This window comes from Phlebotomus papatasi, chromosome 1 (assembly GCF_024763615.1).
Source record: "Phlebotomus papatasi isolate M1 chromosome 1, Ppap_2.1, whole genome shotgun sequence".
Taxonomy (NCBI): domain Eukaryota; kingdom Metazoa; phylum Arthropoda; class Insecta; order Diptera; family Psychodidae; genus Phlebotomus; species Phlebotomus papatasi.
In genome coordinates this window covers 4,824,228-4,841,162 of record NC_077222.1, presented here as the reverse complement: position 1 = coordinate 4,841,162, position 16,935 = coordinate 4,824,228, and the positions used below count along the sequence as shown (strand labels likewise).

The 16,935-nt window shown below is 33.5% G+C and overlaps 1 protein-coding gene across 1 annotated transcript; it reads right to left on the bottom strand.

Moving 5' to 3' along the window:
- Positions 1-9,687: 9,687 nt before the first annotated feature.
- Positions 9,688-15,031, bottom strand: LOC129798524 (YY1-associated factor 2). Its single transcript, XM_055841726.1, has 2 exons — positions 14,797-15,031; positions 9,688-10,478 (listed from the first exon to the last, which is right to left on the bottom strand). The coding sequence occupies exons 1-2, from the start codon at positions 14,933-14,935 to the stop codon at positions 10,144-10,146; spliced, it is 474 nt and encodes a 157-aa protein (XP_055697701.1). The 5' UTR covers positions 14,936-15,031; the 3' UTR covers positions 9,688-10,143.
- Between the last annotated feature and the right edge of the window lie 1,904 nt (positions 15,032-16,935).

The window sequence follows — 16,935 nt, the reverse complement described above, 5'->3', positions numbered from 1 at the left end:
AAATTAAAATGTAGGTGTAACATTTGCGATCTTTTGGGGTGACGTTGAACTTTTCTTGAAGCTCATTGCACCTCTTTGCTGCTGCCTCATGGAGTTCTCTTTATGAATTTCTAGAAAGGCTTTCTAGGGCTTAAATAGACTCAGGCTAATCCTTGAGAATATTTAGTCTGTAAAATTTTGTAGTAAAGAATTGTTCCAAACTGTCACACGTTGAGGGTTTAAGATAATTGCTTAGAGATCCTTTGGATAAATTTCCTTTACCTAATGCTTTATTCCTAAATTTTACAGGATAAATATTCTTGGGAATCAACCTGAGTCTCTTTGGAACATTGCGCTAGGTTTAGAGTTATAAAGAAAATTGTATCCGTGGTTCACAGTTCTATAAAAATAAATATCTAATGATCTTATTCATATTTTTATACGGTCTTTGGCTCTAAATAGCTTAACTCCTCCAATTTCATATTAGACAAGTTTTGTGAGGAAATTGAGATTGAAATATAAGTTAATTGCTTTTTTTGTTAATAATTAGAATTTCGAGAATTGAACTTCACCTCTAGTCTGAAATCTGTTTTAGAGAGCCCAATAGAAACTAGAAAATCAATCTATATTAGTAACATAATTTTTTAGAGAAAAAATATTTATATAGAAAATATAGCCCTTATCGTCTAGAGTAGGGTAGACCACTTTAACCTAGCTAAGCTTTTTTGTCACTGAAACTATGTTCCTTTAGTTTCCTTTCGGTATTGGCTACTCTAAAATTTAAAGCATAATTCCTAAATATTTATTATCCCAAAATAGTGTATTTTCTATAGTGTAACTACGCCACCCTTCTCTATAAAAGATTTAAGGGGTTTTATTCCTTAGTATGTTCATATTATTATACAAGGTGAGACAACTAATCTGCAACTAAATTCAGATCGTTATTACTTTAAAGCCTCTCTTTACAGCATATTCATGTTTTGCATAATGATAGTTTATTTTATTGGTTACAAGTCAATAAAAGCATTTGGCATTTGTGAACATTTTTTTCAACCATTATTATCAGTAATAAAGTTCAAACATTACGGCATCATTGCACAATATGTCACCGAAAAGGCTCAAGAAATTAACATTAGAGCCTATCAAACCTTAAATCTTATTATAACCTTTGTATTTCGAGACATAACTTGATATAGTAAAACTAGCAGTACTATAAAACGCAATCATGGAGATCTAAAAGCAATGTATTATCACGATTATCACCAATCGTCGTTCTTAAAGTAAAGAAGTGTTTGGAATGAAATCCACGTCATAGCTGCAGACAAAGAGTCCGTGAACAACCATTAGACTAATCCTTAGACACACTTACGCCTTAAGCCGAGAGACGGCTTAACGTGCCGAAATAATCAAATAATGATTTGACTAAATTCCCATCACTTTTCCACTTACTAAACCGTTTCTTGGATTAAGCCGGGAGATGGATTAGTCAGAAACAGATGGAAATGTAATGTGATAATTATTTTGATTTTTTATTTATGTAATTACGTTAAGCCGTCTCTCGGCTTAAGTTGAAAGTGTGTTTAGGGCATAAGATTGGAAAAGAAACTCGATGTGAATCTTTAAAAAGAACGACATTCTACCAATGCTTAAATAAAAATTACGGTCAGTAGAGCGAAGGAGTTAAGATAAAGTGCCCTCGCTCAACCGGTTCCTCGACTCGACCGGTAGAATTATTTATTCAATTTATTTATATTTGCTATTACTTCATATAATATTTAACGTATGATCTAACATTAATAGGTCAATTATTAAATAAATAATACGAATCAGTGACAATTTCATAGAAATTGACCATCAAACATTCAAAAATTGACCCACCGGTCGAGTGAGGACACTTTACCTTACGTTGCTTGAATATTAGAGACCAGTTGCCGAACGTGGTCTTCTCGGTTGAGAAAATTTTTGCAATCGGACAATTCGTCAATAAACAAAATGACCGTGTCTACTTTAGGGAAAGATCATATGATAATTCGGATATTCGAATGTTTACCGGAAGTTATTATTATTATTAATCGTATCGGAATATTTGTTACAATGTAATCATGTTTAAGGGAAGAGCACAACATATCAGAATGTTAAGAGACATGCTCCCTATTTAGTTGAAAATATATCGTCGGTTGCGTCTACCTCTGTCGTATCTGGATTTGTTTTGTATCTGCATTTGGTGCAAGCTAAAATACAGACGTCCCGTCTTGCGTGAAATGCTGACACAAAAGAAATGCAGATACGACAGAGGTAGACGCAACCGACGATATATAAGGCCCATAATACTTTTTGGTATTTTTATTTTTGCTAATTAGTTTATTAATTATTTACTTAACTACATCTGTGCATTTCATTTTTAAATATTTACAATAAAGTAATAAAAAATAGACGTAATTGCAACCCTGCACTCTGCACCTCGGATCGTCACGAATTTAATAAGGTGTCTTATTGAAAATTGGTTTTATAAATTAAATCTCAGGTAATGCAGTGCATTCCTATGAGAGTTAAATGGTAAAAATAGCTATTATTTTTTAAATATTTATTTTACTTGGGGGCTACGATACGGTATCAACATGACGATCCGAGGTACAATGCCGATCGCCGGTACTCTTCCCTTATATGCTACTGTTGTTCTATTCAGTGTTAGAAGAATCTGCATGTCCGTTTGTAGACTCACCCAGGAGCGCCTTCCCCGCGTTGTGGATGCTTATTCCATGCTTCCGGAGTTTTTGCGCACAGGAAATGCGTTTTTATTAAAATATATATAATTAATAATTAATAATTAATTATATATATAATTAAAATAAAATATATATTTAAAATATCTTTTTCTGAACAGTCAGTTGTGTTGTATTGCACCGGGCGGGACTCGAACTCACAACTGTGACAGTTGAGTCAGAGATCTCATCCGCCCAAAACCCAACGGTCTTACTTATTGTGCCACTGAGATCCTCGGAAATCAAAGACCATAATTTTTTATGGTATGGATTTCCGTGAATTATCCTGAAAAACTCTGTGATTGTGCAGAAATTGCTCCAAAATATTTTGGCTATAAAACAACGTTTGTTTTTGTTTACGAGCTGCAGATAGTCCTTCGTCGTGAATGGCCTAGTATTTTCACGTTCGTGCAGCAAGTGATGCGTTCATTAGGAAACCCTAGGGTATAGTTCATATCAAAGGTGGTTACGTCGAACATTTTAAAATACTATTAATATTAATACTAATAATATTAATAATATTATCCCATATTGTTATTAAGGACATCTTGGACCTGAAGATTTTTCATTTAAGAAAAATCTGCATTGTAGATTATACAAAAGTTATATTATTTTGCAGATATGCATTATTGGGAAAGAGCTATATGAGGTTCTACCTAAACGTTTCTTTATCTCTCATACACTGTTTACAAACATGTCGACTAAGTTAAACTACCTTTGAATTAGGTAATGCTGAAAATCTCTAAAATTCTGATATATAATTTCCTCTACTTCGCATAGCTTGAACGTCTTAACTTTAGCGTGTTCTTCAATCCTGTACTTACGTTTTTGAATTAAATGTCACCATTGTATGCTTCTGCTTTCCATGCATTTTCTCCCATTTATCTCGTAGAGGGTGGAAGATTTATGTCCACGGTATTTTCATTATCGTTCCGATGAGTCTAAAAAAAATAGAAACAATTCGGGAGAGAGTGAAATGAGTGAAAAAGAAAGTCGTAAAGACAAAGAATTCCTTTAGGAGGAACTTTCTCACCCATCGCGACTTTTGGGGGTGTAAAATTCCATAAGAAAATGCCCAACGGGAGGGGTGTTGTTTTTTTCCGTGAGGTGGGAATGCTTCAAGACAAACATTGAGAGTACCAGAGCAACAATTGTGAAATGAGTTATGTTGGTGCGAGAAGTCTGGGTGTTGTTGTTTTTTTTTTTTTGCTGGAGGAAAAGGCAAATGGAGGCTGATGTCAGTGCTTGAGACAGAAGAAAATGTTGGGGAGAGTGAAGAGCAAATTCAATTTTCCTCTTCTATTTTACTTGCAGCATTTTCCAATCCTTCTCTTTTTCCCCTTTTAAAGTTCAATTTAATGCCATTTCACAGAACACATTCACTTTGTGAAGCGTGTAGGGAGGTTTTTCCTCCCCAAAAGGGAAAATTGTCCCTCAATACGCGCTCATTTGGTCCGATCAAAAAGGGACAAAAGTCTGCTGAAGGTAGAAATTGAAAGAAATATTTAATTTAACAAATAATTATCTTAGCATCTTTTTTTTTGTCTCACTATAAAATCATAAATTTTTATTTGTTGTATCTCGCGCCAGTAATTTTACATTTTTTTTGTTGTTGAAATATTTTTTTATAGTATAATTGGTGTATGATAGAAATAATTAAATACGATATTCTAGAAAATAATTCTATTTTGCATCTTCCTGTTGTCCCCAAAATGTTTCTCACACCCACCCCATGTCTTAAAGTCCTAATACAAAAATTCTTTTTAATGTATCTTCTATTATTTTGTTGGTACAAAAGAAAATTTTCTTGCTCTATTTTCCACAGCTGATCAATCTATATGCTAAATTTTATTTAAATTCTGTGTTTATCCTCCGTTTTTTTTGCCTATTATTATTATTTATTATAAAATAATATATCCATGTAAAAAATTAACTAAATTAGTCACGTTAATATTAAGTGCTTTTCTTTTTTTAAATATATTTATATTTATATATTGTTGGTTTTGGAGGTGGGTTGACCAGAAATTATTAAAAATTTTGTTATTTTTTAATCTTTTTTTTAATTGGACCGATTAAAAATTAATTACAATCACACTCACATTAATATTTTCCAATTTTCTTTCATATTTTCTCCCAATGTTCCTTCGAAAAATCAAATTTATTGAATATTTTTCGAAAAAACTTCCCTTTCATTATTATAATTTTTTTTTTAAATTGTTAAAAACAGTGACCATGTATTAGCTATATAAATTTGTGTTAAATTACTGTTTGCTTTAGTCATTTTCTTTTTTGAAAAATGGACAACCCTCAATTTATTTTTCCTCTATTATATTACTTAAAAATTTAATTATGAATGTTTTATTATTTTATACATTTAAATTACATTTACACAAAATAATGACAATTAAGTGAAATAGAGATATTTTAATTATATTGTTGTATTTATGTATATATAAACAAGATAAAATTACGAATTGATTATCTCACTTTTTTGAATTATATACAATATCATCAGTGTTTTTTTTTGTTGTTGTTGAAATATATTAAGATTCACCACACTCATTTAAAGAAAAAAAATAATAATTGGCTTTTCAGTCACTTTGAAAGATTTAATTATTTATAAAAAAAAAACATCTGAAACTTTCATAATTAAAAAAATAATTAGGAATTTTAAAATTCATTCTATTTTTTTTTTCGTTGCATTAATATCCTCCTCGAAAGGTTATTATTCTTTTCATCTAACACAAAAACAAGTTGATTTATCAACTGTTTATTTTTTCATTAATCAGTCTTGGCTTAAAGTAAAAACATGAAAGATTTATTTGAAGAAAAATTTAATCTATTATAGCTATTATTTCGGATATTTCCTATTTGCTATTTATTGTTTTCTTTTTTTTCTCTTCTTGATGGTTATTTTCTGCTTAGTTATTTTTAGCTGCGATTGCTAAAGAATTCACTATTTAGGGAAATGGTATAATATATTTAATGTATTTAGAAAAAATGTCCTCCTTCTAAAGAGACCTAAAAAAGATGTTTGGCGCATATTTGATTGATTTCTCGACAATATCTTTTGAAAAATTTTTGGTTGGTCAAGGAAGACAAATTAAATTTGAAATTTGTGGTTTTGTGGAGAAAAAAAATCCTGTGGGTTATAGGGGAGACTGGGGCAAAATTTGACAAAACGAAAATTTTAAAATTCAATATCTTCCAAGAGAAAAGAAACCGATACTTCAAATTTTAATCACAGATTGCCTTCGTGAACCTCAATAAACGTCAAATATTTTAAAGAATTCGACCAAGGAATATATAAAATATTGAAATTTTAAGGCCTGTTTTCAAAATATTTGTCCTTCAGGAGATATCAGTTTTCATCGACTTGCTTTCCATTTTTTTTGCATTAGAGTAAAATGAGGTAATTTGGAATCATTTACAATTTGGGATATTTGAGATATTTTCACTGTTTTAGACAGAGGAGTGACATTAGCTCTGAAAAATGCGACCAGTTTTAGTGTAATTTTTCCCTGTTTTCGTACACATTTCACGAGATACCTCCGAAAGTACGTAGGTTGCCAATTTGGGGCTTTCGGTTGCCAATTTGGGGCTTTCGGTTGCCAATTCCATATTAAATTGGCTTTTATTTTGTATCTGTATTTTTGGCTAATTCATTCTACAATGACAGAAAACACCGAATAAACTCCAAAGTTTTTTCGGCACGCTAGAAACATATGGGAAACATAGGAAACGTCATTAGAGATTAAAAGAGAAGAAAAGCTGTTCTTTTTCCTCTTAATCGCCTTTTTCTTCTTTTTCGTGGTACTTGTTTTCTCTTTACTCATCCGAAACACTGAGCAAATCTCAAATGTCCCAAATTGTAAATGGTTCCAAATTACCTCATTTTACCCTAGTGTGTTTGCTGAATAATTTTAATCTGCTAAACACGATTATGTTTTTCGTTTGTGAATTTTCCAAACTGATTTTTCTCCAGAAGCAGTTTTATTCAAAAAAGAACACTCGGGGTAAAATTAGTCAGAAGGCATGGGGCAAATATTGTCAAAAAACAAAGAAAAAACCAGTCACTGGTTCTGATGAGACTGCAGATGATTTCTGAGGCAAAACAATTCCAACAGGAAGAGAGTAAGGGATTTTTGAAGGAATTCCTCACATTACAAATGTGTTTTTAATGCTTAAATTTCTCTGGAGTTCCATAAACACAAAATAGGGGAAGAGCTCAAAATTTTGGACAGTTCCTAAATTTGGACACTAAAAATAAATTGATTAAAATTATGGATTTTAATTTCAATATTTGATGAATAATGAATTCTATCTAAAAATTGTTCTTTTGGGAAGATTTTAACACTAAATACGTAAAATTTTGATTATGATTTGAGTTAAAATCGCTTTGTTGAAAATTCAGTGTGAGCAATTGCTTACGAGAAGTATGACAGAACTTCGTGTTTACTTCAGTGTTATTTAGATGTGGTGAAGTACTAACGATTTTTTTCGCTTTTTTTGAGTGATATTATTAAATACAGTGCCCGCTCTCTAATCCGGATCGGCATAATCCGGACGATCTCCCGACGGTTGCATATAAAATAATTTTGAGGTTATGTATGCATGTCTGTTCACCAATGAAAATGAATTATCTTGTGAAGTTTTTGTTTAATATATGAAGCATAATAGCATAGAATTCTCTAACTTATGCCTTTTTAATCTTATTTAAAACTTTTATACTAATTCTGCAGAAAAATTTTGTATTATATTTTCGAGACGTTGAACAAATTCAAAAAATCCATCCGGATAACGAAGCGGGTATCTGTCACATTGTCTCCCAATCATTTGGATAACAAAGCGTGCACTGTATTCATTAAATATTATGTTGATTTACGTTAATAGTGATTGGTTCATTTGATCTGAAGTGAGATTTGCCTTGTGAATTATATTTTTCGTGTGAAAAATGGGAAATTTCTTTAGAGATTCACCAGTGAGTTGATGCTCCTTATTTTGGACAGGTGTTTTTCTCTCGAAATTTCGTGAAGTTTTAGCTTTTGTGATGACTAGTTTGTATAAATGCCTGGAGAAATAAAAGAGCATCATCTCTACGAACGGGATGTAGTAAGAAAAGTCATTAAAGGCTCCCGGAAAGGCCAGAGAATGAGCGAATCCGCGAGTACTTGAAGTACCGAAGTCAACTCACTTTAATGAATGATATGGAAAGTTTCCGGACTTCCTGTCACATTCTACGGTTCCCTTATATAAACAGGAAGAGGACATGATAAGATGGGTTCATAAAATGAAGAACAATGGGTATCCTATTGGGGCAACTTAGCTGTCCAAAATTACAACCAAGTTGTCCAAAATTTGAGTCAAATTCACTTCTACATATCAATTCATTTTTAAACGAATTAGACCATTAAGACTAATTTTAATTAAAACAAAGACGTTAAATAGTTTGCTAAGTTTCTAAATAATCCTTGTGAAAAGAAAGTAACAAAAAATCAATTAGTATTGAAAATATCGCACTTCAAACTTGAAACATCGATGCTTATAAGCATCCTGTCCAAAATTATGAGTCCTTATGGCCTCTACACATTAGAGAACTTTATGTCCATATTGAAGAGTTTTTCCTACACAAGCGCAGGGAAATAGCTTCAATATGGACATAAATTTCTCTAGTGTGTGTTTCTTCTGTTTTGTTATGCGACATTTACTCGACAAACTTCGTTCGGTTCAAATTGACGAATTCGCCCTGCCATTTTTAAGCCGGTGAAGAGAATTTTCTTGTCAATAACAGCGTTTGGAAAATAATTTGAAAAACACATTTCTCCTTGATAATAAAAAAAATTGGAAAAACCTCATTTTTGACCTATTTTTGGGGGATAGGGAACGTACGAAAGGGGTGGGGGGGAAGTAAAGAGGTTGGGTACAAGATAATGTCATTTGATGAGGGGTCATCGAAGACCGAAAGTCGATATCTCTTACTGTTTGAGCTCCAGAACAGTGAGAATTTGAAAAATGGTCTGCATAAAGTTGTAAAAGAATAACTTTCCTATCAAAATATCTCAATTGGTTATTTCTTTCCTTTACAAGAACTCGTAACAAAGCGAAGGAAAATGACAAAAATATACCCCATGTCTGTCAAAATTTACCCCAGCAGTTTTGAAAATTTCCACAAAATCATCAAATATGGAAAATGGTTCTGAAAGCATATTTTCTTTTGTGTCAGAGGAAAATAACTTCGGCAAAGTAGCAGAAAGGTAAATTTACTATAAGAGTATCCTCTATAGAAATCATTTAGATTCTCTGGCACCTTGTGAAAAAATAAAAAAATATCCGTTTTGACAAAATTTGCCCCAGTCTCCCCTAACTAAAATTTTGAGTCAATATATTTGACGCAAAAAAGAAAATTCAGTGTGTCTTTTAAGAATGAATTCTTGAGAGAACTGCACTGATTTTGGCAGTGAATCAAATGTGATTTAAGAATCTAGCTCATTTTATCTCTTCTGAAATTAAATCAGGCAGTGAATGCAAATATTACAAATTCACGCTAGTTACTGCTATATTTACTCTCTCAGAAATTTTGTTATTATTTCTCAAGTAACTCACCCCAAATGCATCTTCATTTCATTATTCTTCTTTTTTTTTATACATATTTATTCGAAGTTTCTCAACATTATTGGTTGCTTTCGTGTGTAATTTGTGTGGGTTTCTTGGAATATTTTTGTTCTTTTTCTTTTTGAAAAAAAAAGAAAAGACTTTCTTTAAAACTCTCAATATAGCACTACTTGAGTGTACTTCTTTTTAAGTTATATAGAGCTTCTTTTTATGCCTCCCACCTTCACGATATGTCCATGCTTTGCAATGCTCTATGGTTTTTTATTTCTTTGCTTAACGGTTTTTCTTGAGCCTGTCCACAGATTAAATGAAAACCACTCGGTGCTACACTAAATTACTTTTTAGCATTTCTTACTATATTCTCTCTTTTTTTTTATATATCCAAAATAATTAACTTACTTTTCTCTTTCTCACATCTCTTTTTACTCCTTTATCTTTTTTTTTAAATTTATTATCACACCATGTTTTTTTTGCAATTTAACTTTTTTTTGCATATAGATTTTATTAAGTATTCTTTTTTTTTAAACTTTTCCTTAAAGGGTTTCCTTCCTATTGAGCATGTCGTGCGTATGTCAAAAGTCAAATGGATTTGGCTGCTTGTTGATGGGGAAGATTTTTCAGCAGCACTAGAAGACTCCTGCGGACTAGGAAGTAGGTAAATTTTCTAATTCTTCTCGCATTCCTATTTTCCAGTTCATTTTTTTTGGGTGGGCATCATCTAAGCCCAACGGTTTAACTTGATATTTTTTGTAGTATTGTATTAGTTCTTTTTTTTTAAATAGTTTTTAACTTAGCTACGCGAGTCATTACTTTCACTCAAACTTTGGTCACTTGACTCACGTCGATTAACAATTGGTTTGGGCTTGTATTCCGTGATCACGACAGTCACAGAATTCACGGTGACCTCGCGTGTTTGTGCACTTGAACGATCAACATTTTTCAGCCTAGCGAACTTCTTCGTGTGTTTGTGCTTATTTCGCGAGGACATTTTGGCGGACGTGGAGCCTGGTGGGGGCTTGGGGCCAGTGCCATTGGGTAGTCCAACACCTGAAGATGCTCCGGGAAGTGTGGCAGCTTGTTGTGCGACCAGGGCAGAATTTAGGCGCGGTTTTCGCGTTGATGTACCTGTCAAGAAGGCATAAATCACTTATTATTTCAAAAGTTAAACTAGTTCTAAAAATTTTTCATGGTAAAAATAGGAATTTAATAGAGGCTTTGTGCTTGAGAAGTTTGCGAATGTATAATCACTTAACAAGAATAATAAATGAAGTGTAGATAAACATTGTCAATTAATAGGGACTTTAGACTGGGGACTTAGGTGTCGAACACAATTACGACTTAAGCCGATAGACGGCTTAACGTAATAATAATCAAATTAATGATTAGACTACATTCTCTTCAGGTTGCCACTAAACCGTTTTTTGGCTAAAGGCGTAAGTCTGTCTACGGCATTAGCCTGTTACCTGCACAGTAAAAACAAGATGAAATTCGCAAGTTGAATTCTACTAGTTGAACTAAACTAGTTGAAATTTCGAATAATAACTGAAAAAATTAACTTTCAATTGTAAAGGAATCAATTAAATTGTAGAATTAGTAAAATTCAACCATTGGTAATGGCCCTAATGAAAGAAATAGTAGTAAGAATACTGTGCGACAAAATTTAGGTTTTTGTGGGTGTCTTTGACGAGAGTGCAAAAACTTGTTAGAAGGTCATTTAAGGGTCTCAAATCTGAAATCTATTTGTCCGGGTCACGTCTAGATTTTTTAAAATACAGTAGACTTTCTCAAATTCGGGTATTTTGGACCGAAATGTTACCCGAATTAGAGAGAAATTCGGGCGACAAATTTTTTGAAATGCAACGATTTTTTATTCATCTGCATACACATATTGAGTTTACATACTCATATTTATGGTAAATTTCATGAAAATTCCTTAATAATGCAAAACCACATCAGAACTAAAACAAACCATGGTAAATTTGAACATATTTGCTTCATTTGATAATCATAAATCAAAGTGGAAAAAATGTCAACAAACTTTTTTTTTTTTTAATTTAACTGCCACCCGAATTAAAAAGTAGCCAGATCTTAAAAGAGCCGAATTAGCGAGAGTCTACTGTATGCATTTTTCGTTTTTTGCTCTTTTCTAAAATTCAAAAATTTATATCTCCGGTCCTAATTATGCGGTGGTAGTCACATAAAAATGATAACTTTTCGACACTATCGAATCGATAGTATCGATAAATCTATATCTGTTGGATTAAATGAATGTTGACTTTTTACTGATTGTTGGGCAATTCATTGCAATATTCTTAAAAGAATGAGACTGTTGATAAACATCTACACAGTAAAAAAAATTACAACTACTATCGTTGGTAATTTTTGTACGAGCATTATGGTTGTGAGGTTTGTGTATTGGAAAATTTGTTATTGTCAATTTTATAAAATAGCTTCCTGTCTATAATTTTGATTATAGAGCAATTTTATTCGGTTTATATGTATTATCTGTGAAGTCTCTGTATTAAACAAAGAAAAAAGAGAAAATAAGAACAAAAAAAGAAAAAAAAAACATGAAGAGAAGGTCTGAGACTTGAACCCATAATCTTTGCGTTGTTGGTCTCGCGTTTTCCGGCTGCGCAACGAACTTGATTATTTCTCTTAAAAAAGTGGCCAAGAGTTGCATCGTCAATTTTTCTAATTTACATGATGCTTCCTCTGTTTATTACATAATTAATCCTCACTTTTTACGACTGAGGCATATTTTAAGAATCCAATGAATGATTCTAGAAAACAATTAGACAGTTAGAAATGCGAAAAATGACTAAAATCTTAGAAAAATTGCAATAGTAAACAATGAAATTTTGACAGTTCTCACACAAATTTTCCAATACACAAATTTCATTACACAAACTTAATTTTACTAGCATTATGTTAGTATCGTACTACAAATATGATAGTAATTTTACAATTTACAACCAAAATGCTTGTGACAATACACAACTTTTTCCATACACAACCTTATTTCTCATACAATTTTTTACTGTGCAGACGAATATTTCGTCTCTATACGAAAATGCCGTTGAATTATTCCTAATAACGGTTTTTCAAGGTCAAAGGTTAAAAAGACACTAGACCACTAGAAAGCGCATTTATCAAGCGAATGGTATCATGTTTGGGCTCGTTGAAAAGATTTTGGAATTTCTTTTAAAACTTAGCCGGTTCTAATCGGTTCTGGACCGGTAATGAACCGATTCATAACCTATAAATAATTTTTATCCGAAAATCAATTCTATTGCTTTTTAAATAATTTTGGAAAATCTTTTGAATGATTTATGAAACGGTTCAGATCGGTTGAGAACCGGTAAATGATAAATGACGCGAAAGTACTTTTGAGGTATACAGCGTCTAAGTCACGAGTTTTTTTCAATAACGATTTATTTCAAAATTATATTGATAACATTACAAAATTTTTAACAATAAAATTAGTGTTCAGTGTTACTACACTTTTCAACTTTATACAATATTCAGAAGTTTTAACATGAATTTTACAAAGTTTGGTTTATAAAAATAGTGAAGAAGAAAATTAGGAATAAAAACTTCATAAACTATAAAAACTTCATAAACTAGTCACAAGTTTGAGCATTTCGCAAAGCTTGGGACGCTTTGTCACCCTTTATTATATGTGAAACTGTCCGTTCCTGTATTTAGTTCTGGGTAGTAGAGTGGTTCGAACTCACAAATGCGAGAATCGAGCTAGAGATATGATCTTATCGGAAAAGAGCTAACTGACGCTTTTACCAACAACGCCACAAAATTTCATCGTAAAGGATTAGATAACGAAAATAATACGATGGAATTCTAACCTAACTTCTAACATACGTAGGCTTCAATCTCAGTATTACGATAGTCCTAGTTCTTCCTTCATATCTTGCAAGTTTTTATCATTATTCATGGTATACTTAGACCTAACATTTCCAACAACCGGGATTAAACCTCTAATCTTTAGCCTACATAAGATATAAATGAAGATTAATCCGCACACGCCACAAACAATAACACATTGAAAAAGCGTACTTGTTTATTATTTTTGATTTGCACTTCTGTACAGTTTTGTTGTTGTCAAAATAAGTGGGAAATGCATGCATCTATCACATGAGAAAAGTGAGAAAAGTACATGAGGAGGAGGAATTTTCTCTCCCCCAAAACATGGCGTCCGACCCTGCGTGATGTGTGCTTATTGTTGTTGTCTCTCCGGCAAAGACTATATGGGGCTTTTTGGGGCGTTTGCCGGCCGCTTTTGCTAATGCATCTCTGGGATTGCGAAAAGGCCAAAAGATCGTGATATTCCTGGCATTGAGAGGCGATTTGGAGCAGAGCTTTTGTACTCAGGCAGAAAATATTGATTTATTCTTGTGGGTCCGCCGCATAACAGAAGGTTGTTATTTCCGTTCTTGGACATGTAAACATCTCTCACGCGAATATGTTTGAAATTTTGCGAATCTCACTGAGCAATGGAACATTCTACGGGGTCTTTGTGATAAATACTGAATGTGAAGAAGTTTACTTTCAAATGCCTTATCTTATTATGTGATTTCTACCTTTAAGAACATGGTATAGGAAAATTGGGAGGATTTTTTTTTGGTACGATGTCTCATACTCCCCTAAATGATAGGTTGTAAATGAAAATGGACGTGGGAGATTAGGGAAGCTTTTCCCTTGTCGTGAATATTCTCACGAGATCCCACCCTTATCACAAAAACTGTCTTCCTGGCAAATTAGCCCCTTTTACTGAGAGTGTTTTGTCGTTGGATTTTGGAAGTTCTCAGCCTCTCAAAGGGCGTGTATCTGATGGTATTTTCTTGGGCTTTTTCTTTAGCTTGGAGGCACTTTTCCTGAGGTTTTTGATGGGATTCCTTGAGCTGAGAGAGTGTCAGAATTCGAGAGCGAAGGAAGAAAGCCTTGAAATGTGGATAAATTTATTGATTTTCCTTGGTGAAAAGAGACTAAAAAGAAGGGAGTGTTTCAATGATTTTTCATCTTAGGGCATCTTCTCCGGGGTTCTAGTTAGGGATTTCTATATGCTTGGTATGCCTTTGTCTAGCCTAATCATTTCTATGGTATTTCCTATGAGCTTTTTGGGGCATTTTGGACGGTAAATGAGCAAAATTTCACTTTTTTTGCCACGGTGTTGCCTTCAATGGCGCACCAGTGCGTTTTTCTGTATGTTCCACAAATCAACTTTCAACTTCACTGGACATTTTTACCATCACACACTCCACCGGATACTGTGGAAATCCCATGAAAATGACCGACAGGAATTGGTGGATGTGGGCCAAGGTGAATTCTTGGCACTATACTTGGAGATTTACGAGGATGAATGGGTTTTCTTGTCGGTGGGGCCACCAACTTAGGCCTGAGATATAGAATTGAGAAGTGCACTAACCTTTTCGTACGTCACACATTAAACACTTGAAAGCTTCGGCTGTATTTCTATATGTGCAAACACTGCAATCCCAGAAATTGTCTTCCAACACTTTAGATTGACGCTTTGTTCGACGAATTGGTGACTTTTTGTGATCCATTTCGCTACACTTTAACCGCGATTTTGTCAATAAACTCGCGAATATCTGACATTGTTAGACGGCCATGTTAGTTTTATAACTTTGCGTGTTTGCCTGTCGGTGAGAAAGAAATGGGGTCTCGCTCTTTCTCTCTCTCCTCACCTCTCCAAGAGAGCCATAATGTGCCCTGGGTGGGCTATTCTTCCCGTTGGTAAGAAGAAACAGCTCTATCACCACATCCACAGTCTGGGCTATCAATAACCCATGAGGAAAGGAGAAAGATCCATATAACTCCGGCTAGATGATGCCATGGATTTAGAAAGCCCATGGATAAAGATTCCCTATCTCAACTCCTATAAAAAATTACCTCTCCATTTTTCTCCAAAACTCTCCCAAATGCTCATGAAAATCCTTAAGAAAAACCATCAATCCTTATCAAAATTTTCTCTCACAGATCAATTTTTTCCAAGCCATGAGGATCTCCCATCCTCGGTATTAGAAGTCCCTGGGCGTCTCCATGTGAGTATTCGTTCAAGTCCGTGAGATGTTCGGTAGTACAGTCCAGAAGAGAAGACACAACAATATTTTAAAATCGAAGCCTCCGAGATGAATTATTTTCATATGGGAGAGCATCCAGATGAAAAAAAAAGTAAGCAAAACAGAATCAGAGAGATAGAGAGAAACGCATCTCCCGCGGAGCTAGGAGATTCTCCAGAAAAGATCAGTCATAGGATGATAGAGGAAAAAATCTCTAGGATGCTCTTTGGTTCTTTTGGGAATATCAAATTGGAACAAGAGATTTCCAAGTATTGAGACTCATTTCTGACCCATCCGGCTTTTCAGAGTAACCAAAAATTTCATGGAATTGAGATTGAGACTATCTCATTTGACTCACCGGACTCACCACTTGCTTCTGAACCTTCTGAACTAATGTTACTCATAGACTCTTAAAAATCAAAAAGTCGTTAGGAAGTTTAAAACAGCGAAACGGTCAGAAAAATTCATTGATTCCAATTGGAACCATATGAGATATGACTATGTAATATATACATAAATCTTAATCAAGAATTGTTAGTATAAGAATATTTTGTCGGGCTTTTAATAAGCTCTGTCACAATCTGCACAACAATTAAATATTTGCATTGCATTACTGGATCTAAAACCATATTGCATAACATAATAAGAACTTTGAAATAATGTCCATTACCGTCTTGTCGAGTGCAGGGTAGGGCGTTTCAACTAGGAAAATTTTTTTTTGACACTATTATCACGGTGTTGTATTTGATGAGACAAGAAAGTTTTTCTTCTACGACCATATGATCAGACGCTGTTTAGAGGTGGCTGAACGACCCTCTCTGTAGAACAAATTTCTGATTTTACCGGATTTTACACTACAGAGAGGGTCGATCAGCCACCTCTAAACAGCGTCTGATCATATGGTCGTAGAAGAAAAACTTTCTTGTCTCATCAAATACTGCACCGTGAGAATAGTGCCAAAAAAAATTTTTTCATAGTTGAAACGCCCTAGTGCAGGGGTGTGCAAGAACCGTTGAAACCGAATAAACGTCAAAATAATTTTGTTCAGGGAGCATTTTGATCATTGACATACAGTAGACTCTCGTTTATCCGTGAACTCTTTTTCCGGGTGACATAAAAAAATCCGTGAGGCAGTTGAATTTTCAAAATTTTGATGACACATTGTTCCCGTTTTAGGTTTTTTTTTGTTAAGCAAATGTGCTCTATCTGCTGTAATTCTTACTCACTGTTACTTTTTTGGACAGTACGCATGTTTAGAGAGACTGTCGGATTCAGTCAGGTCAGGATTCACTCCATAAATTTTCAATGTAAACAAAAAAAATCGTTGGATTTCAAACAATTTAATGGGTACAGTAGACTCTTGCAAATTCGGCTCTTTTAAGATCGGGCTACTTTTTAATTCGGGCAGCGGTCACATTTGAAAAAAGTTTGTTGTCATTTTTCAAGTTTGATTATGATTATCAAATGAATCAAATATGCTCAAA